Source organism: Apostichopus japonicus, chromosome 2 (assembly GCF_037975245.1).
Source record: "Apostichopus japonicus isolate 1M-3 chromosome 2, ASM3797524v1, whole genome shotgun sequence".
NCBI classification, from domain to species: domain Eukaryota; kingdom Metazoa; phylum Echinodermata; class Holothuroidea; order Aspidochirotida; family Stichopodidae; genus Apostichopus; species Apostichopus japonicus.
Window position 1 is genome coordinate 21,212,733 of NC_092562.1, and position 23,699 is coordinate 21,236,431.

The 23,699-nt window shown below is 37.4% G+C and overlaps 1 protein-coding gene across 1 annotated transcript; it reads right to left on the bottom strand.

The window, feature by feature from the left end:
• Nucleotides 1–3,259: 3,259 nt before the first annotated feature.
• LOC139981992 (calponin-3-like) lies at nt 3,260–22,013 on the bottom strand. The gene is made up of 5 exons (XM_071994496.1): nt 21,562–22,013; nt 7,895–8,034; nt 7,262–7,328; nt 6,545–6,649; nt 3,260–5,647 (listed from the first exon to the last, which is right to left on the bottom strand). Exons 1-5 carry the CDS (start codon nt 21,613–21,615, stop codon nt 5,438–5,440), a joined length of 576 nt encoding a protein of 191 aa, XP_071850597.1. The 5' UTR covers nt 21,616–22,013; the 3' UTR covers nt 3,260–5,437.
• Between the last annotated feature and the right edge of the window lie 1,686 nt (nt 22,014–23,699).

The following is a 23,699-nucleotide window of genomic DNA, read 5'->3' on the forward strand; positions in this document are numbered from 1 at the left end:
TCATTTGTCATTGTAACAAATATGTTGAGAATTACAATGATCTTTCCAGAAGAACATTTGGAAAGGTTAGATGCTGATCCGATAATACCCACAACCCATCACTTCATGTGCACACAGTCCATAGTCAGACTTTACATTAACATCCCATCCATTACTCATGACCTACTTCCGTGTGTGCCGATAGATAATTGCCTTCACTCATTCTGTGCCTCCATGTTGAGCTCGTTGCTGGGAAGCTGTTATCTCGACAACTAGCAGCTCTCAGCTTTATGTAGATATAGTTACTATAGGTCTATACTGTATGTATGACTAACCGAAGAAGTCTACTGTACTCCTGCTTATCTGGATATCAAAGCTCTCTAAGATTGTCAGCATACATTATATCTGAGACAGACAGTCACTATGACTCACATTTTAATGTAAACAAGTAGCAAACTTGTACATCTTCACTAAGTTGATGCACTGCCGTACATACAGTACAGCTGTGTGTTATGGGAACACACCTTCTTTACAGTCAAACCTGTATTAGAATCAAACCTGTAAAAGCTATCAAAGTATTCTTCTTGTATTTTCTTTCCATTTAAATGCCAAGACAAACATTCAGATATATACTTATTCCTTCACATCTTGTGGAAGGACAATTATAAAGTCAATGGCGTTGTTCAGTAGAAATTACAACAATAATTAAAATATTGCACCCCACCTTGATAAGTATTATAACCACTTGTTCTAGCTGTATGTAGAGTCAGTGGCGGAGCGTCCATACAGTCAGGGGGGGGGGCGGATGCCCCCCTGACGGACTCAAATGGACTGCTGGCACCCTTTTCAGCTTTTTTACTACTTTTTACTTATTCGCGATTTTTGACTTTTTATTGCGCTCTCATCTACTTTATGACATTTGTCATATTCTGTTGGTGTAATTTTCTGACAAAATGGCGACGACACCTATTTATTCTTCGTTTATCTGCAAATTAGCAAGGCCCGGAAAGGGTCATTTCCAGCGATCTAGGGAGTATCTTTACTCAAAAATTTACTGTACGCTCCATGCCAACCTGTGGTGGAGCTCCGCTTAGATAGTGTCGAAAGCGCCCCTTTACAGACCATTCTTGCCCCCCCCCCCTAACCATTACCCCTAGCTCTGCCACTGTGTAGAGTGCAAAGGACAGTAATAAATAAATAAAAGAAGAAGTGATTTATTGGGTACTATTCACCAAGTAAACAAATTGTTAAGATTGTGACATTACAAGTGCATAGAGTCTCATAGTGTACATAACACTTTGGAAATGAGCATGTTTCATGATTTTCAACTGCACATGCTAATAAAAGGGTCATTCTGTATGTGATAAACAAAACCATGCTCGTATACACTGACCCTAATTTGGAATGACCTAATCTTTAATTCATGAAATATTGACAGTTTATGGTTTGTAAAGTCACATGTTGGAGTCAAGCAAACCATTCAGTGAAAATTAGAAACCCACTTTGAAACTATATATTTCTGTGACAATGCTTTGAGATCTGTGACGTACACTTGGGTAGCCGGAGTTGTGTAACAATGTTCAGCTTACAACAAGAATCCAATTTCCAAAATTCCATCAATATCAATCTGCCATCTTGCAATCAGTGCAGTACAGTCATTAACATTAACCTATAGAGGACATAAGAGTCATATAATTTGTAAATTTTTTCATATAATGGTATATCTCAGTTAACTATGATATTTTAAGTTCAGTTCCATTAATATCAATTCCATAATTAAATTCTTTTCAAAATTATGCAATTTTTGAATTAGCAACAATATGAAATATGATCTCATGATGCCATCACTAAATATTTCCTTCATCACTTCCAGACAAAGGACTTTTTTGCTAAATACAAATTTTCTAAATTTTGGCATTTGACGATGTCAGAACAACACAGTACTTGAAAGGAAATCTTTTTGCTTTGTAATTTTTTTTTTTTTTAGCAGTTTGTAAATCAAAGAAAAATTATGTGTGTGTGCTTTTTATGGAGTGAAAGGGATTGTCTGTAATACTGTAAAACATGCCTGCACAGAAGCCAAGAAGTTGATTTATGACAATCAGGCATCCAACGCTATGACACACACCAGCCATTATGTCTACAGTTTGAATTATGCTAGGCAGATAACCATGGAGACCGAGGTGTACATTGTCAGTTCAAGGTGTCATATCATCCAGGTATGTCATGTTCATTTGTAACAAAATATTAAGCAGTCCTTACTTAGATGAGTCGATCAAGATGATTATCATACAAGTAGCAGCTACAGTTCATGTTACATTACAAGGTGGTCCTTTATGATATATTTACTTCAAAATGTTGCCATATCATTCAGTTTGACTCTAGGTGAGTTTTCTTATAATTTGATATTTGAATACCTGTTAGCCTGTCATAAGGAATTAAAATGGATGGTTTTTCCTTTAAGAATTCGAACCACTTGTGAATTGGTATGTCATAGTTTACATTTACATGTACATATAATTGCTCAGAGTGGCTACTGATCTAGAGCGCACCTTTCAGGGTTATAGTTTGCACATTGCTCTTGAATTACTGTATGAATTTATGCATCACCGGCAAGGTATTAAAAATCAGATGTTTTTCAGGCTTTCTGTCACAAATAAAGGGTGTTAATGAGTCCCATGCATGGTTTACACTATGTAATATCTCCCAATGCAAGTGTCAAATGAAGTATGAAAAGTTGGGATAAAAAAAATTTTTAGCTTCGGTGTCTATATTCAAGTACATAACCATTTGCCAAGGTTTGAAGATTCTGAAAAAATTTCATAATCCCAGCATGGCCACACAGGTATTAAATTCTGGCGAGATTAATGAATATTAAAAATGTTAGAATTAATGAATATTAATGAAAATATCGCATCAATTGTGCAACAGTACATGTGCATCTGTGTTTTACAAAAAAATCTTGATTAAGATTAGTCAAAAACTTGAATCATCAAGAGCTATCGACAACAGTTGTAATTAAAACACCACCTTCTATAGATGCTGTGTTTTATTATTCATTGTCGTCTACTTTAGTCAGCTTGCTATATACTTCTTTAACAGTAGCTGGTCCAATACCTTCCAAAGATATTAAGTTATAACAAGTTAACTACCAGTATATCTTTCAAATCCAGTTAGAAAACTCTCAGACAAAAACCTGTTTCATCCCACTCAATACCAGTTTTAAAAAAAATGACCACACGACGAAAGGACGAACACAAAAGAGAAGAAAACATTCCGATTTCTGTGTTAAGGGAATGAGAGAATTCCATTAAATTTATTCAACCTTTAATTAATGAGCACAGATTCAGCTAGTTTTAGTATAAGACCTTATTCCGTTACCACTGTAAAAGAAATTACCCGGTACTTTTTTCCGTGCACACAGACACATTATATTATGATAATGACACTTAATATCAGCCCATGATATCGGGTTGTGATTTACAGGATGCGGTAATTTAACTTATTAGGTCAACCATTAAGGTTTAATAACCCATCTACTGTGTAGGTTATAGGATGCTTCCTGCTGCTGTTTGTCTTCGGTGACAGGAAGTCAGTTTTAGAAGTATTGACACTTCGGCTGCGGTAGTAGGATACCGCTGCCATGTATACATGTGTACACATTTCACAGAGAGCCACTGATGTTATCCAGTAGTACACACCGGTATCTCTATACCCATACTGTACAAACTCCACAGGACATGGTGCTTCACACAATTCACATTACACAGGCCATCAAAGGCTTATTTCTTTAGTTTTACCACCATACACCACATAGTGGTTTGATTGAAAATCAAACTACACTGTGGGTGTGTCCATGTCTGCCTACATTTACATTCCGTGGTGCGGTGCACTCTTCCCTGGTGTGTCTCGAAGTCTGTCCAAAGGTCTTAAAAACGTTTACTTAGCTCTTGGCATTTTCTAGCAGTAATCCCAGACATGACAAATACTATAAGAAGAACAAACAAATCCGTTGGTTGAAGATGAGAGGCAAAATAAGAGACAAAGAATGCTTGAAGGAACCGAGATAATGACGGCATTTTCCAACCAATCATTTACCGGTTTAAGATTTCCAACATTAACAGGAAGGGTTTATATACTGTTACAAATTATGTAACCACATGATGAAGGTATCATTATTTTAAGCACAATCCTTCAAACTAAATAAGACCTCCTCCAGTCACCGTTTAACAGAGTAATCTTAAAAACCAGCAACTCTCTTTACCTTTATTTATATCCAAGTACTTGGAAACAGACTTAAGTTTCATGTTCTTTCAAATATTATTAACATGAAGGATATACCGTCACTAAAGTTGCAACTTGTCAGCTCATATCATGTGCCTAGATACTCTTACATCTGATTTAGCTACATTTACAATCCCTTACTACAAGTCACGTTGTCGTCCAACCTGTCCTTGTACTGTTCTTTCTTACAAACACTGAAACAGCATAACCCACTTTAAGTTGCACATTCCTCTCTAAATCATTTCCCAAACAAATGAGGTGTTTTACCGGTTGAACAATGCTGAACCTATTTCCAAGCAGAACGAGTCAGATGACATTTATCTTTTATTTGGATAGTGGCTTCCCTCCCACCCCCCCCCCACCCCTCCATGCAAATCACCCAATAGCAAGAGTTGGTGTAGCCAAGACTCCTGATAGAAATGACCTTTTTAAGTCACCGGTAAAGCAGAGAGACTCGTCTAGGATTTTGCGCCCTAAAAAAGCGACTTGGCCTCAACACTCTTTTGACCCAAAGATTTGAAAGCAGTTTATAGTTACGCACTCAAAGACATGGCTGTATAAAACAAAAATCACAATAAAAGTTTGATCATGATTATGATGAAAAAGGGGGAAAATAATGGAATATATGGAAATGTTCAAAGTATTAGGAATGCTGCACAGTCAATCCTTTTGAGGTATGGTCAAGAAAGTGACATTATCTGTCAATTTCAACTAGTAAAAGGGGAAAAAGATTGCCTTTACAAAACTTTTTTCTTTCCTTATTTTTGGGATCAATTTGAAAGTAACATATGGAAGACAAAATAATTGCTTTGGCATTAACAAATCTTATATTTACTTAAAGTCCTTGAATCAGAGGTAAAGGCAGCAAGCTTTCAAGGGTAGGTTAGTACAAAGAGTGACAAACATTGTTAAACTCAAACCCTACCCCTTTCAATATATCAGATTAAATCCATGACACTTCATTAGAGTATTAAGTCAGTGTGTATAATTAATGACTAAAATAAAATGCCTTTCTCAGCCTTTTAAATTAAAAACAAAATCTATGAATTGTTTACTAAGAAAATGAGGGTTACTATTTCAGCGAAACATTAAGGACATTCTTCCTGCCCCTGTCATTCTTTAAAACTTACTAAAATAGAATGACAGGAGTTACTGATTTGTTTTCATGGTTACTTCATAGTTTCCGCTGTGTCCCCATAGCGGTCATTCCGGTCTGACTGGCACCCTTGTTACTCCCCATCTGGAGACCGATCACACTCTGGCCCTTTTTCATAGTTTCTTCATCAAAGTCCCTCTCATTCTTATCAGCAATTTTGATTCCGTACTTGGTGTTACCTCCTTTCTTGCGGAACTGGCAAATAAGTTGCCAGATGGCATTTTGCACCTGTATGAAGGGATCAGAGGGAGTGATTGTGAGCTACCGTGATCAGCTGAGGAGCACATACGTGTACGCATGTCTGTCTGTGTGTGTGTATGTATGTATGTGTGTATATACACAATAATATGGTCTATGTGATAGAGATACATGATATGAACATTTCCCTCCCCTGACCCCTCCCACCCACCTATCCTATAGACCTGTAACCTCAGATATGAGACCATCAAGCACACATAGTGCTTGAATTTTTAAATCATTGCCTTTCTTTAGTACAATGTTCATTTTCCTGTACTAAAACAGAGATGGGTGTTGACAAGGCTAACTCTAACATGTTGAGATTCTTAACATATACCCTCACTGACACCACCATTTTAATAAACTGAGCCAAGAATTTGAAATAGACAAATGGGGAAAAAATTACCATTTCCCCTCCTTGTGGCACTATGACATCATTACTGTGATATGACTTTAGTGTTTACACCAACATCTCTCAAAACTGAGCAAGATTTCTCATTTGATATTTGGGGTGGTTGGGGGGGGGGGGCAAGTTGCTCATGGATCTTACATGAAGCCCAAGATGACGGTGAGGTTTACTGCTTGACGGGTAAAATCCTGTTCAGGCAAGTGGTGCCTCTGTGTGGCTAAGTGGTAATAGTGAAGGCCTTAATGGTTGGGTATACACTATACAGTTCTCTCTACTGGATAAACACCCAGACCGTGAAACTCCAGAGATCATATTTGTTCACATGATAGTTCCAAAGTTCTCATACAATGATGACCTTGGTGACCCCAACTATTTAAAACAACCCACATGCAGAGGCACTAGTGTCAATATCTCCCAGTCAAAATCTATGACAAATTATGCCGGTGGAATAGGAAAACAGAAAACAGAGAAATACTCACGGTAGCCATGTCTTGGTTTTCCACCAAGTCAGCAGTCTGGAAAGTACTGGCCTCAGACACTCCGTAAGCTTTCAAGGCTTCGTTGAATTTACTGACATTTTCCATCTGTTTTTTGGGGGGAAGCAAAAATGCTTTAAATGCTATGCAAAATGGTCAAATTAACTATACAAGTAACAAAAGATGTATTTATAACCGTTTTTTGTTGTTGACAGGAAGCAAAGTATTTTATAAGAGACGTACTTCAGCACCTTCAAATACCGAGACAAATTACAATGTTTGGATATTTATGAGTGACGAGCTAACCTGTCTCCTCACAACCTCAGATCTCTCTCATTCTACCGTGTCTAGAGTGAACTGGTAACTTTTTAACACTGCACCCTCTATGACCGGATCCCGTCCGTCAATGACCTCCCTTCTCAATCCACCACCCACTGTGTCTAGGACGTTTTATTTATCACGAAATGCTGTGCAAAGTGGTTAAATTAATAACTATACAAGTCCAAAAGAGACAAATTTCAGAATTCGAACACCAAAATGATTCCCTGATTATTATGCAAATTGAACATCCTTCATAGTAACCTTTGACCTCTGGCAAATAAGTGTTTCCAATACAAAGCAACCAGCAATACCTATAGGATTTCCTTCTTTCAATGTCGTATAATTTACGTAATAGTGCTCTTGTTGCAATCGAAAGTTGTTGAACAAACAAATACTGACCTGCTTGAATGTCATAGCACTTGAGCTGATGGATTTCACCGCACCAGGCTGAATCTTGTTAATCAACCTATGAAAAGAAAAGGAAGAAAAACCATAACGCTGGAGCATGCGACACCACGCCCTTTTTTGCTTGAAAGAGACTTTTGGGAGTTTATTGGTACCCATGAAAACCCAATTTTAATTAGATCATCTTGGACCACCACACAAACCTGGGACCTCACCACCGCACAACCATTGGACCTCACCACCACCACCACACAACCCTTCGACAACAATACAACCGTTGAACCTCACCACAACCCTTGGACAACCATACAACCCTTGGACCTCACCACAACCCTTGGACAACCATACAACCCTTGGACCTCACCACAATCCTTGGACAACCATACAACCCTTGGACCTCACCACAACCCTTGGACAACCATACAACCCTTGGACCTCACCACAACCCTTGGACAACCATACAACCCTTGGACCTCACCACAACCCTTGGACAACCATACAACCCTTGGACCTCACCACAACCCTTGGACAACCATACAACCCTTGGACCTCACCACAACCCTTGAACTAAGATTTAAGAGGACAAAGGTCCGTGGCAGGGAGAAGAGATGCTTAGAAGACACTTACTCGCAGAGTTTTACACCATCTTTAAGAGCTTTATGCAGGTTGTTTGGTCCTAATTCCAAGGGTTCTAATTGGACTCCCAATTGTTCTTGGAAAAATCCTCTAATTTGCTCCTCTGTGGAAGTGTCATATTTTGCTTGCATCTGAAAGATGAAAAAGAAGACAAAATATATATATGAGAGATAAAGACAATAACTCTTGCCCACAAAATTACACCAGGATGATTCCATGCACCGTAAGGTTTATAGCTTAAGTTTATTTTAAGATGTATCGGTCAGCAGAAATCTGCCTCCATGATCCTAATGTAGTCTATCCTGACACCCATAGCGAGGTTCTTGCACCCCCGGTGGACCTACACATCAGTACATCACACATCTTAGTTTACATAAAATTGTTGGTGAAGATATCATGCAACTCGTGAGCTTGCTCTCTCATATCATATATTTTTATGGCCACATTTTGACGTCTACAGTAATGTTCCTATGTACTTACAGTTTATACCAAATATCATAAACATATATTTTAAATGATGCATTCTGTACATCCATCAAGATCATATTTATGTTTGCACAATTAACTGCCACATGTATGTTTAATGACAGAGATGAATCAAATATCCTTTTAAAGTGCTACTTAAAAACAGAATGGCAAGCACCAGTAATAAAGCGACCTTTGAACACTTTACAAAAATGTCTTTACCAGACACTTTTCCCAAGAGTTTATTTGTTTGTCTGTCTGATGAATGGCAGACAAACAAGAAATTCATACAATCTGGGACTAACAGCTTAGAAAGCCACTTTGCCTTCATGCTGTTGTGCACAACAAGAGAGTGGCTATTAATACAAAGCCATTGCAAATGACATGGATCTTGTAACCTAACCGGAACGTTTCGTTTGAATATATTGGTCATGCAGGTTACGTCAGTCCCTGCCCCACCCCCCTCTTAACAGGTTCTAAAATACAGAATTACTGACACAGGGTGACAGTCACTCCTCAAAGCTCCACATTTTTACTTGTGACAGATACTATAGTACTACTGTCACTAGATGGAGAACGATTAAATTCAATGCCTTCATCAAATGACACTGCCAAGTTCAATCTTCCTATAAAACAGAAACATTCTTTCATATCAGCAAACCCATATCATATCCCATGCTAAATTGCCAAATGTTGTTTTATTAATGATAAGGAAACCCCTCCTATGTAAAAGGATTGTTCCTCACAGTATAAACAATACTATCTTTGTCACAATAAACCACTGCAGCCTGCATACCTGAACCAGATTGCGTTCCCCTAGCAACATAACAAAAATAATAGTACCAGCCAGACAGACAAAGCCTAAAAAAACACTTGACCTCTATAGCCTCAATAACAGTGTATAGTTCCAAATGCTTACAACAAATACTGTAGTGTATTTGTGACCGTGCACACACAATTAATATTGTAAAACGACTATATGAAATCGTCTAGTAATTCTTTTGCAGCACATAGAATTATTGTTAGGCAAATAAACTGGAGTTCAATCTTGTAAGATCCATATAATATCTTTCTGTTTTTCTGTCTGGTATTTGGTGTTTATCTGAGGCGTTGTCTTGTTTGTTGGAAGGTATTGTCATGGCCTCCTTGTATTCCAAGAGAGCACTTAGGGAGGGATAAATGTAAATCATAGACTCTTGTATCATAGCACACTTTTAGTACTGTGAGGAAAACGTGAGTTGAATGTGGCAGTAAAAAGGAGAGGGTATTTGTTCGAACAGCAGTTTGCCTATTTCTCGTACCTGGCTATAAGTAAACTGCATTCAGTGCTGTTTATACTGATATAATGCCTTTTTAATACATAATACAGCTCCTGTTGTTGAACATCTGAAGTCATACTGTACATATTTTCCCCACTGTGTAAATTAAATTAAAATTACAATATCATCTTTTCATTCTTTTGATTTGTATCTGTTTCACAACTAGACTTATAAATAGGCATTGACAAGAAAAAAAATCTGTTATTTTACACATTAATAATACAAAATCTCAACAGTTTTGTCTGTTCTTCCATCACTTTCACAACATTTATAAGCCATGCATGCGTTGTTGAGAAGGAGTTTGAGTCATCCATCCTGGCTACCTTTATTCTGGTTTTTCTTGGGTGATGGAGGGTAGAAAAGGAGGTGTGGGGAGGGGGGGGGGACCATGACATTACATAAATCCATCGGGAAGTTTGAGTGGAAAAGAATGAGCGAATCTCCAGGAAAAATCATTAATTAGAGTTGTAAAATGTTAGCACTGTGACGCGGTACGTAACATGGTAACCTCCCGAAAATGAAAAGCACAATTTGACAGCACCTGATTCCAACTGAGTCATTACATTTTGTAATGTGTTTCTTTCGCTTTAGCCATCTTAATGTAGCTCAGTTTCAATTTGACAGACTGTTACTGCAGGCAGTCTGGCTGACATAGCTCACATAGCTAATATACTGCAAAAATTCCGAAATATTCGACCTGGTTACCTTTTAACACTGTGCGCCCTCTATGACAAGACGGTCAACTCACATCCCGAATCGCTCTGTGTACCCCGATTAAGCCTTACAACCCCTAAAGTTCCCCAAACCAAACCAAACCATCCCAAGTCTGCACACGACAACTGACCAGATTATTCTAAAACACTCGACCGGTAGGTTTTGTTTGAGTACATTTGTAATGCAGGTTAGTACATCAGTCCCTGTCCCCCTCCACTTTAACTCAACCCCCCCCCCCCGCTTCACGGGCTCTACTAGTACGGAATTACTGACACAGGGTGACAATAACTCCTCAAACTCATTATTTTTACCTGTGACAGATACTATAGTACTACTGTCACTAGATGGAGAAATATTATTCAATGCCTTCATAAAATTATACTGCCAAGTTCAATCTTCCTACAAAACAGAAACATTCATCTTTCATATGATCAGCAAACCCACATACCATGCTTAATTGCTAAATAGAGCTTTATTAATGATATTGAAACCCTCCTCTGTAAAGGGTTGTTCCTCACAATATAAAATAATACTATCTTTGTCACAATAAACCACTGCAACAGCATACCAGGATGCATTGCCTAGCAACCAAACAAAATTAATAGTATCAGCCTCAAAGTCAAAGTGTTCATAATGACCTCTAAAGCCTCATAAAAGAGTTGTGGTTCCCAAATACTGTAGTGTATTCATGAGAAAAACAATGACATTAAATAAATCCATCAGGAAGTTTGAAGTGAAACAGAAAGGAGTGAAGAAACATCTCAGGGACAAGTTCAAGAGAGTCGTACACTGTTAGTAATGAGACACGGTAATGTAACATGATCACCTCAACCGATAATAAACAGCACATGAACCATTGGGTAACCTGATTCCAAATGAAATGAGACATTTGAATCTCAAGTTGTGTTTCTTCTGCTAAGGGCATCACTAGTTCAAGTTCAGTTTGACAGACTATTGCATGCAGAATTAGTACTGAGATTATGCAATGCACTGTAGTAGAGTAATAAGCACTATCTATTGTATACTGCAGCACAATGAGGTGAAGTATGTCTCATCTTGTGTGTAGTACTATGTAGGAGTTGTGCAATCCCCTTTCACTTCTTACTCTGTACATACATGCAGTGAAGGTGTGTTCTTCTGTGTAGTGTTGTGTATAGTGTGCACTACTCTACTGTGCATACTGTACTGTGTAGTCAAGCATGTATTTTGCAGCTCTATCAACCTTTTGGTTATTTGTATAAAGAGCATTAGAACTATAGCCCCCAAATATGCTAGAAAGTCCAGCAACGGTCACACATGTTCCAGCGTCCACATGCATTTTACTAAGTACTGTACCACTCTCAAAGTTTTTGGGTTTCTTTCCTGACTGAAACATGTATTTGCCTAATTCAACAAACCTCAATGTCTGGAAGAAACTTGGGCATGCATCTATGCAGAACTGCCAGGAAAGAATATTGGAATAACTGCTAGCAGTTTGACCATGTTTTGCTAAAATTTGGGGCCAATACAAGGCCTCTCATCTAGAGGAATGGTCATGAATCAATGGTTATCGTACGATACAAGATTATGTTATTACTGTAATGATCTTAGTGTGTACACGTTGCATGGCATTTTTGAGGTGATCGAACATCATTTTTGTTCCCTATAATAACATCAAAAACTATTAAGATTCAGTGTAAAACAAGAGCTATACATCTGTTTATTCGTGTAGCAGCTTCGCCATTGTGTAAAACATTGTTCTAAGCTAAACCTGATTCAAAATTTAATCCCTGAATTAAATCCTATGAGTAGCCTGGGTACACTAAGTGACTCACATGATAAAATAGTAATCTTACCATAAAATAAACTTGATTAAAAAGACGATGAAGCTGTTAAAGCTACCAAATGAAATTACAGGAACACTGCAATCTTTCATATTACAAGTCTTCAGGTCATTTGTCAACATTTATATTTACCTGAGGGCTGTTGTCATTAGTCACCGAGGCTATAGGGATGGTTTTAATTGAGTATTAGATTCGTGCCATTGGCAAGAGATGAGATTGCTTTTCATAGTTACCTCAAGCACAGTTCAGTGTTCACACTGTTTTGAAGGAATACATTGTTACTTTGTTAGTCATAAGAAGGGACACAAAACAATACATCTTTGCAAAAATGCCTCTTTTGAGCAAAGACTTACTGTGAGACTGGACTCTCCAAAGTGAAGAGCACAGTATTCCAGTCCTGTTTGTAAGAGCTTTGAATTAAATGTCACTTCCCAATAGATACCATTGAAACTTGCTACTGTAGGTTCCAAAGGAAGAGGTGGGGGGGGGGGGGGGGACTTGACCCGAAGAGTGTCGGGGAGGGTGGGGGATGGGTGGGTGCTGGCAGGACATAGTTAGAAATGCTACCAGTTAATACAACATATCTGTAGTTGGGAAAGCGAACTAGTAAAGTGTATGTGTATGTAAGGGTAAAGACGAAATGCAGTAATTTCACTAGAATTATGCAACTGTGCTGAAGCTAGCTGGTAATATCAGCAACTCTGAATGACAATAACAGCTCCAAGCTAGGCTATATGACAATGTGGTAGGGTCTGACATTACTGTTTATGAGGTCCGTTGTTGAGAGGCTGTCTTATTGATTGCTTACACTGAGTTTGTTATATAGCGGTAAATAAACCTTAACATAAGGGGTATGTTAGTTCAGTCTCTAGACCTAGAACAACATCCTCTTATACAGACTTCATAGCCTGAATGGCACAAAGCCGCCAGCTGGGAGACTGGAATGTATAAATAAAGCAGTCTGGGAGGGAAACTTCAAAGGGTTGATACCTTCATTGAAAAATACTATGATACTCTACTTCTAATCATTGAAGTGCATATAGTGGATACATATTACACATCTCTTATAGTGGAGGTGTAAACACTCCAGTTCAGTACTAAGGCCAGGACACAATATCTGAGCCTTAACAAAACATTTTATAAGTATTACTACTGAAATAAAGTCAAAGCTTGTGCAACCTTGAAGTTCGGTCAACCCTCTTAAAACTGTTCTACCCTACTGCACCTATCAGAAAAAGGAACATCTATATCTACTGCCACAAAACATTCTTTGGCAAACTAAGCTTCGGTTTTTATAGCACTTGCTTAGCACATTATTGAAACAAATATTGTTATTACACAGAGAACTAAGCTCCCCCTCCCCCCTTATCTTTATTCTTGTCTTTTGACAATAATCTTGTGAACTTGTAGCCTTACAGGCGTACTGAATGTACCGCCGTTGACCTCAAATGACCTTTGAACTTCACACAAAAGAATATAGGGTTCTTGTACTCAATAAGATGGATCCATTTTCCAAGTATAAAGTTAATCCGTCACAAAACCTTTTTGAGTTACCATCATTTACAAGCAAGTGTAACATACAGAGACAAGCCGGCTATCACCACTGCATAGACTCCTAGAACTGCCTTCGGCAAGGACTCAACAATAATCAGGTCAATTGTCCACATCCGTTGTCTATTTCTCTTAATGAGTTCTTTGTTTAAGGTCATGTCCAAATGATGGTGGAACGTGTACCTGACTTCCTGTTCAATACCATTTTCTTTAATTCTCTAATTGACGTATTTTCTTAAAAGTATGGCGTGGTATTATGGCACAGTTAACAAGTTTAAACCAACAAAAATTGTACTCATTATGAAATGAATTCCATCCATTAACAATAAACAATTAACTTCCTGAGTGTGTTTTTTTTTCTTTACGGAATTATATACCTAGGTAAAGTTATAAGTATACTCTAATGTTACAATCTACTACAATCTGGGCAATTTCTATTGAAGTACAAGTATCTTCACCAACATTAGCACAGTTGTTGTCTAGTTACTAGAAAACAGCAAAAGTCTCAATATTAAGGCTATGCCAATGGATTTTGCTGTTTGCCATTGTCTAGAAAAAAAGGCACAGTTGGCATTTTTCTGCCAGTGCTAACTTAATATTGCTTTTGTGTTAATTCCTGGAAAATGCAAATGGAAATTTAACTTTAGCCAGTAAATGTTTTATGGACCAGTTGGCATTTTTTAGTGAGGGGTTACAATTGTGAAATTAATAGTATAATTATATATACCTTAATAGTTGACACATCTGAAAACTTATGTGGTCAGCGTCTGAAGAGTTCTGAATGATAGACATACTGTACATGCTCTATTGCAAATTACAAAAGGACCTCCTATGAACAATATGCGTATTGTTTGTTTGTTTATTATTTCTTTCCTTTTTTTTCGATCTTGACAAAGGACACAAACATCAGTTGCACAGATATATCTAACCTAGCACATAGACATTTACTAAATCACTACCACTTGTTACAGTACAACTGTAACACACTACTGCTGACCAGATAAATTTCATACACTTTTCAAAAACTGACCACAGGGATATACTGTTGTCCTGACCTTCACAAGGAAGACAAAGAACTAGTCAACAATCAAACCAGACCTCTCTATTGGTATGTAAGCCAATATTAGTGACCTGCCAAGTGCCAAACCTATTATTCAGTATGAATCAGTCAGTAATCTATCTCATCAAAATCTTTAGAATGATTAACTTGCCTCTGGACTTGAATAGCTGCTACCTACAGCAGAGGGATGTCAAATTGGTTTTCATGATAAACAAAATGTTGTCAAAAATTTCCAAGAACCTACTGGTAAAAGGTCAGGCTTTGTACCTATAGAAGGTCAGGCTATCATACCTGTAGAAGGTCAGTCAGGCCATGGTCAGGTAGGCTATCAAACCTGGTTTGGTCATGCTGTATTGCATGCACACTAACTGTATAGTGTGTAGCACTGTAGGTACTGTATGGTATTCTACATGGGTTATGGTACACCACCCCTGCACACAACAAACAGTGCTGCACTCAGCAAATTAAAGGTTCACTTGTGCTTGAGGTCAATCTAAAAGGAATGTGGACAAGACCATACAAGATATAGACAATTAACCTTTGTCTTGTTGCAGTAGAGGGTAAATTAGTCTACTTAAATTATGATTGGCAGGTACAAAGGAGCTATTGTACCCTGAGTACTGTAACATACACTTAGAACTAAGTACTGTACAACAACATGCTCAGTTTTTGAGTATAACTGTGGTGTGTCATGGATAAATTTTCGGTAAGTTTTAAGCCTTGTCGTAGAAGAGAAAGTCGCAAGAACTGTAGCTGGGTTTCTAAATTCTGACCTACAGTCACTCACTCTCTCTGAAAACTGTTCAGTTCCCACCCCCACCTCCCTGGAACCAGTACCGTTCAACTTCATTCCCCTATCAAGTGGTCGTAATGATAAATTATGTGGTAGAATTGGACAATTAGGAATTGCATTACTTTGAATCTTAGTATAGAACAGAGATTATTGTAAACTCTATCATGCTGACTCATTCCTAAAATTGCTCTTGAATTCCTGTTTTCGTATCCCTATGACCTAACCCTAAACTAAACTAAGGTGTAAGATTTGGTTTCAATATTCAGATTGCAAAACTATTTCGAATACATATAAACTCTTATATTGCTTCCTCAATGATTTGAATGCAAGAAGTATTTTCATAGAAGTATCTCCTTGTTGCTACATCATGTCCTGGATAAACTTGCAAGAATTGTCCTCTTTGCAAAAAGAAAGAAATGGGAAAATCCTGGGCAAATACTTAGAACAAGTAAAGAAATGAGGGTAATAATCGTCTCTTACAAAAACAACTTTTAGTTATGGTTTCCAACAAACAGGAAACAGTGGTTAACATCTGTAACATCAATGTATAGTAGATTGATGGTTGCTAAGGCACTCCCTTTGCATAAATAGTGTATGCATTGTGAAATCCACACAGTGATCAATGTTATTAGCACACTACCATGTGGCATAGCATACTCTTTTAATTCCCCCCATCCCCCCCTCTCCCTGTGCCCACGAACATCACTTAATTATGGGAAAATCGCAACCTTTGTCAATACATCATTTTTAAATCTCTAGGACAATCTCGCGGGACGGTATCTGTGGGATATCTCCTATCGTGTAACTTGCTTACAGTATCAACACTACAAAACAAGTAGCTCTGCTGTTTACTAAGTATGTGAAGACCACAATTACTAATACCGAAATGAAAACTGAACAGACAACAGTACATTGATACTAGGACTCATCTTGAGTCTCTCTCTACCTCTCTCTCTCTCTTATCTCACAATGGATAACAGCTTCCAGCTAACATATAAACCTCTTTATCATCTGCAAACTGTCAAATGGCTAATGTTCCCATTAAATTCTTTCTACTGAAGAAGAAGAGTTCTTCTAATCAGGAGGCAGGGTAATTTTGGCATTCCTGTGGAGACTGCTCCAGGGCTAAGAATAACAAGAATCTGCCAGTAATTACCCAAAGTTTCAAACTACATACTTTCCAAAGGTTTGTTTATTGACTCAAACTGGAACTTCAATCACAATCTAACAATGGACTGGAGTTTTTCTAGAAGTTTCCTCATGGCATTCCAATCACGCAGTAATATAACCTGTTTTCTCAACACATGTGGGAGATGGACCTATTTGTCAGATTTCTGCTCTGAAAAATCTTCCCCAAACGGATTTCAGATCCACTGAGCATTGACCAACCTGGTGTGAATTGGAAGCTTCAATGAGTCCCATACATCATCCACTTGAATCTTTAGAACCTAGCTGCTGGTGACCCAGGTTATACTGTCAATTCTTCCACATTATCACAAAACAGAAACAAGGCCATTTCACGATCATTGTATTAAAGGTGTCACTGTACACACAGGTTGTATAATATCAACTTTGTTATCAACTTAACTTATCAAACAGATGCATTGGGTGAAGATTTAATCACTTAACTGTTCAAACAATGACATTCAAATACAAAGTTCAGCAGGGTATAATTTATCCGGTATAAGCATCATCGCAAAATGCTACCGTTGCTACACAAATTTGGTCAAATATTGCTATACAAGTCCAATGATCTTGTGTACTAGCAGTCTTGTTACACAGGAATCACATAGTATTGTACAACAGAAAAAGTCCAGAGCCTTTCAAAACTGCTACACAAAATTTGAATGCTAAATTATTCAAATTACAAACGAGTACAAATAACTGTACAGTAGCGTGATAATTATTTAGCCAAACTCAAAAACTCAGGGATTACAGGAAATAATTTTAGTGTTCGCATTTTTTGGTAGCTCAGTGTTTCAGGTTCGTGAACTTTATTTCTTATAAAGTACTGAAAATGGTGCACTGGAACAGTGTACAAAAACTTCTATTGATATTTTCATTTGTGAAGTAGCAATTTGACTATTTCTCACAGCAGTTTTGCTATATAGGTACTTTGACTGGATTTTACCCTGGGATATTTTACTAGTGAAACAGAGAATATTATACATACATCAACCCCTTCCCCTTACTCTAGGTTCACCATTACAATCCCCAGGTATTAAGTCCTTCTACATCACTGTTTCCCAGAAAAGCAAGCCATAAACATAATAACATACTCTTCCATCTTAGTCCCAGTAGAATAATTACACTTTGACCTCCACTTTAACACTCTCACAACAGAGACCTTACACCTGTCTGGGCAGCTAATATCTATCCTAACACACATATCTCTACCAAGAAAGCAACCTTGATCATGACCTCACTGGTGATGTCAGAGTGCTGTTTCTCAGCAGCCTTGCCTCTGTTACCTAGGAGAGAGTGTAAACACAAGGACAGAGTAACTTCCTGTCTGGCCAATGTTGGTCCTTGCCGGAAGTATTTCAGATGTACGTTTTCTCTCTTACAAGCCAGCTATAAGTAGCAGTAGCGGTAGTAGTAGTGGTAGACTTGCCATCGTCCAAAGCAAGCAATATGTAGTTGGTTATATTATATAGTGTTGCAGTAGGTTTAAACTTAGCGTATACCATCATGTAGCAGTTAACAGTTAGCGTAAAAGTAGCTTGTCGATCAGCCAGCAAACTCCAAAAAATCACGAATGCACCATCTTAAAATATATATATTATCGCATCTCTTTCTCGTGTGTTTCTGTTTGCTCACACACCTAGAGCTGCAACAAATAAATGGAGGACCCCTGTGACACTAGGAGTAATTTGTCATGCAGCTGAACACAGGTTATTTCATATAACTCCACCTAGTAAAGACATCCCCCACACACACGACATCCCCCACACACAGACATCCCCCCCATCCGCACATCCTTAACTGATAGAATAATATCTGCATATCCATGGCCTGGAGGGTATTTCAACATTTTCATTTGTAACACCAGAGATAAAAACAGCACACTGACACAATCACAAGTGTAGGCCTTTACAATATTTATAAAGCAAAGAGTGATTAATATAGTGCCACTGATATGATATCAGCTACTCCAATAAGATGTTCCCAATAATATGTGATTTTAAGTGTATGAAAAGTTGATTTCAACGTTTAGATAACTGACAATCAAGTACGCTTTTCCCAGGGTTCTCTTGACCCTTAACGATTACATATAGCCACTCAAAATATGCAAGCAAAAGTCAAACCAAAGTGAATATCAAGTAGACTGTTATAGGTTAAGTACTGCAGTTCTGTACATGTGTCAATTTTCTAAGAGATACTTACGGCAGGTCCTAAGGTTCAATTTTAAAAGCAATTATTTTCAAGGATATTCAGTCCAAGTTGATTCCAAGAGCCGTTACACGACAATAATCCATTACTTTCTCTTTCACTTTGTGTTCTCCCTCTTTACAGATTCAATCACTCTTCTAAGTGATGCGTGTACATAATTCTTCTAACATCCTTCATACTAGTAACATCGATTGTTATCGCCACTGTTTTCACATTTACAATATTACACAGGTGTATCTATATACTACTAATCTCTAATAATATATTACTATACTATCTATCATTTTTAATGCACTGGAATTAATGATCCAAAAAACATGATGTTAAAAGAGTCAAAACGTATCAAAGTCATTAGAGTGTACCATTAATGACATCAGTTTGGTATTGAGAAAGGCTCTGTGAACCAATGCAAAAGACAGGTCACCACTATAGATATCACAGATGTAGCAACTTAGGCAATATTGACTGTTTAAACACACTCACTGTAGAGTAGCTTGGAGCTTCATGAATTATGCATCATAGCATTAATAGTGCAGGGATTACATTATGCCATAATATGTACATAAATTACCTCCACCGAGTCCACCTACACAATTAGTCTATTTTTTTTTTTTTCTTTCTTATATCTTGTATTTCTACTTTTGTTCATCAATAGTGATAAAGAAAATGTGCTGAACCTCAAAAAGTACTATGTGACTTCAAATGGGTACATACACATATTGTACTCTGTATAGTAACAACACTCAGGCCTGTTAACGATACAGGATAGTTACAACTAGTTACAAATTTAAGTTCTTTTTGTCTATATCTTTAACAATTTGGTCAAAATGTTACAAGGTAAATTACTTAGCATTCTCTTAGGCGATACTTAGATCATAGATGAAACATTTCCTGGCTAAACATTAACATAATATTTATTAAGTTGTAAGAGCTAGTAAGCAGAAATGACCATTTTATAACTAGATCCAAAATTCACTGAGTACATCCCTCACACACTATCAACTAAACCCAACCTTTAATCAGGACTATAATTGATCATTAAAGAGATGATGCTATCAGCAATAAACAACCTTGTGATTGGTCATTAAACATGATGACAGGCAGGTCTGTCTGACCTTTCCTATATATAGTAAATGCAGTCCCATTAGCTACAGCTATTTAGGAAATGGACATTATAAGCAAATCAAGGGATGTCAAGGTTATCCCTGGCAACTGTCAGAGTATGTACACAGAAGTAGTTCAATGTCACTAAATGTTTAATCTAGCTTAAGTCTAGTTCAAGCATATTACATTTCAAATGCAGTTTTCCTAGTTTCACTGACAGTTATATGAGTGACTATTGTCTATAGGTCTGACAGCTGATCATGTTATTGATAAATCCTCCAGTTTCCATCCATCTATTGTAGGAAATATAGGGATCCTAACATAAAGGATAGAAATTTTGAGGCAAACACTATTCTCACCAATGACAAAAAAAACCCACAACATATAACATTTCAATGCACATTGATTTTATTAAAGCCTAATGTGTACAGGATTGTTACAATATTCAACATATCGAGTTGTCCAACGTTGCCAGTTTGGCATTTTAAATGCTGAAAATGACCAATTTGGCATTTTTCAAATTGGATCTGAAACACCCCAGACAAACAGCATTTTGTGACCTTTATCGTAAATGGCTAATTACCAATTTTGCAATGGCTACAACCCTACCAAAAAGGGAAATAGTTGTTGATATTTGTTAAATTCCCCCAAACCATTTGATGTTGTTCAGTCAAAAGTCAGGGCCTACCTGTCGGTAAAATCATTGGAATTTCTTAACAAAGTTTCATAATTCCCACACAATTCCTACCCATATACAGGGTCAGGGTACCCATGCATATACCTGTGAAAAGTTGCAACCCTGGTTGCAAGTTGTCCCCATATGCCTGCCTATTGTACAGCAGGTGAGTTTGTGTAATATATATGTTTACTAAATATCAACTTACATGCTGCCAATGAATAAAGGCATTTCCCATGAATTAAATGCACAGGAAGACTTCCTTCATTAAAATATAGCAAAAAATTTGACCAGGAAATTTTACAATGTTGGTTTTGATTGAGTTTTAGAATTACATTGTATTCACTCATATTAATGTCAATGGAATAAGGATCAAAGTTACACTCATCATGTAGTTCAAACTTGCTAGCTACTATTGCTACTAACTACTAACTACTATACTCACTTCATAAAGTCTATAATAAAAGTACAAGGCTACTAAAAACAACCTTCATGCATCAAGTGATATATTCAATTAAATTATTTAGTAATTAATTAGTGTAATGTAAGGTTAATAGCTACTGTTACTAGTTGTTTGCCTTAACTAGCCTAGAAGTCTAACATCTTTGTTGTTGCTAAATTAGCCTAACTTAAAGTAGTTCAATGCCCAACTGATTACCAGTAAGGCCATTCGTTAACTTGTTTAGGCAATAGCCTAACTTATCGTAACGTTACGTGTTAAAGTAAGTTGAAGGGGAAAATGTATTTAACATAAACACACCTTTCTCTGAGCCTCCCGGCTAAGTCCGGATTTTTCTGCGCGGTTGGCAGCCATCTTTGAAGAATATGAATTAAACTGACGCAGGTAAGCTTAAAAAAGAATAGTGTGTCTCTTCAAGTTCTTCGAGCGAAGTTTCAACACCCGTAAGTTGTTCAACCACAAACTACTGTCGAACACAATATATAGTACAGAACTTGTGCTGTGATATTGAAATGTGGATTTACTATATAGCGCACAATTTGATCCTTATGTTGAAGTTGATAACACGATTGAGAAGTGTGTACTCGAAGGTGCACCGATTTCCACCCCTTGTCGTTCAGTTTGTTTGCGTTCAGGTGTTTTTGCCTCTACCGTTAAGTCTCTCTGTAACATGTGCCCATGTGTGATATAACTTTCCCAATTTTGTCTTGTCCCGCCGCTACGTTCAATCTCAGTATAACGTGTGGCTATTGTATGTAGTATGTACTGAACTTCAACAAGGGACACGCCCATTTTAACACAGAAAGTCAATGAATGTCGTTCTGTATATATATTTATAATATAAATACCGTTAGAATGGCGTCGTGCATATGCATTGTAAATATTTGAGACATACGGAAATTCCATCAAATAAAATTTGGCATTACATAAAGCTTGTAGGAAATAGGGTTATACGGTTAAGTATTTTTTGTGTAACCGCAGTAGTCTAGTGGTTATTACAAATTCATTACGTCACGGATAGAGAATGTCTCCCCGGATGTTAATTTACGGGAAAAGCCCATATATGGTCAATACTATTTGCAGTTTGGTTTCCTTGGTTACAAAGAAGTAAACAAACTTTAATCCACGCAAAAAGCACGTGCTACATTCCACTCCTAACGTAACTCATGTCATTCACACTTTTACCCAAAAATAATGTTTGTGCCATTTACGAGAAGATTTTCCTGCTACCCTAATGTGTTATTTCAGGTGACTCATTGGACTGTGCCAAATGAATTAAATCCACTTCGTTCCAAAGAGTGGGGAATTATTGCTCTCTACCTGTGCTTCATCAGTCCCGGTAAACCTTCTCTCCAAGCCATCAAGTAACTCTGGCCGAAGTTACCATGTAACACTATAACACATAGGCTTCATCACGTTCGCCATTATCTTGACCTCCTGAACATCAAATAAATCTAGATTCACTGAAAAACAACAACAAATCGTTCAGTTATTCGCTTTCAGTGTACATTATTAGATTAACATTGATTATATTAAATAATGATGTGATTGTGTCAGTGTTGAAACGGATAGTAAGATAGCTATCCAATACACTGTCTTTTAACATCATTTTATCTGTACATCTAGGCTTGAATGGCGTCAGGTAATGTGGAAAACAAACGTAATATATCTCCAGATATAACGCAAGAACTTTGCTGTAATGTTTTCAGAAAAAAATGCAGGAACGCATAGCGTACTTGAAATTACACTTACATTCCAAACGGCTCTATACAAAATGTCCCCATCTTTTAACTTAGATATTTATCTGGGACCAGATAATGTGACTCTAATCTCTTAAATGAGGTAAAACTTTTCTGTTTCCTGTATCATTTCATTTGAAAAGCTCGCTAAAGAAAACTAATTTTGATAATAAAGTTACATCAAGTGATGGAAACAGTCTCGCAGTATTAGCCCCTCAAAGCTTGTACTTTTACATAAATTATTCAGGAAAAGACATAATATATATCCAATGTAATAGTACAAAAACTGAAACCCTCAGTAACTTTCGTCAAGTTGAAGTATGTGCTTATATATATCTTGAAAATACAATTTATCTTATCTAGCACAATAAATCATTCAAATCAAATCGAGGAAACAAAGTGACTTTTTGTAAATAGATGGCGCTCTAACATAATATATGACAGAGCCGTATATGACTGAGCCGTTTCCCTATATACAGCTCCGACATAGCCGTGTATGCGTCTCAGATATAAATTATGACTGAGTCGTATCTCTCTGTACGGCTTTGATTCAACGGCGTAACGCCTATGGGCTCGGGCCAGGGGCCCCGACCAAAGGGCCCGCTGCACTGATGTAAAGAACTTAGAATAGGGGTACCTTTATTTTCTTCTTTTTGAAACGGCACGTTTTCGTTGGAAAAGAAACTATAAACGAGACAA

What these genes read in the sequence shown, in the direction of transcription:
- LOC139981992 (XM_071994496.1), bottom strand. Translation starts at nt 21,615, where the DNA reads ATGGCTGCCAACCGCGCAGAAAAATCCGGACTTAGCCGGGAGGCTCAG. An exon ending in GATGGTGTAAAACTCTGCGA is followed by an intron (nt 7,329 to 7,894) that starts GTAAGTGTCTTC and finishes TTCTTTTCATAG; the next exon opens with GTTGATTAACAAGATTCAGC. An exon ending in AAAACCAAGACATGGCTACC is followed by an intron (nt 5,648 to 6,544) that starts GTGAGTATTTCT and finishes CCCTTCATACAG; the next exon opens with GTGCAAAATGCCATCTGGCA.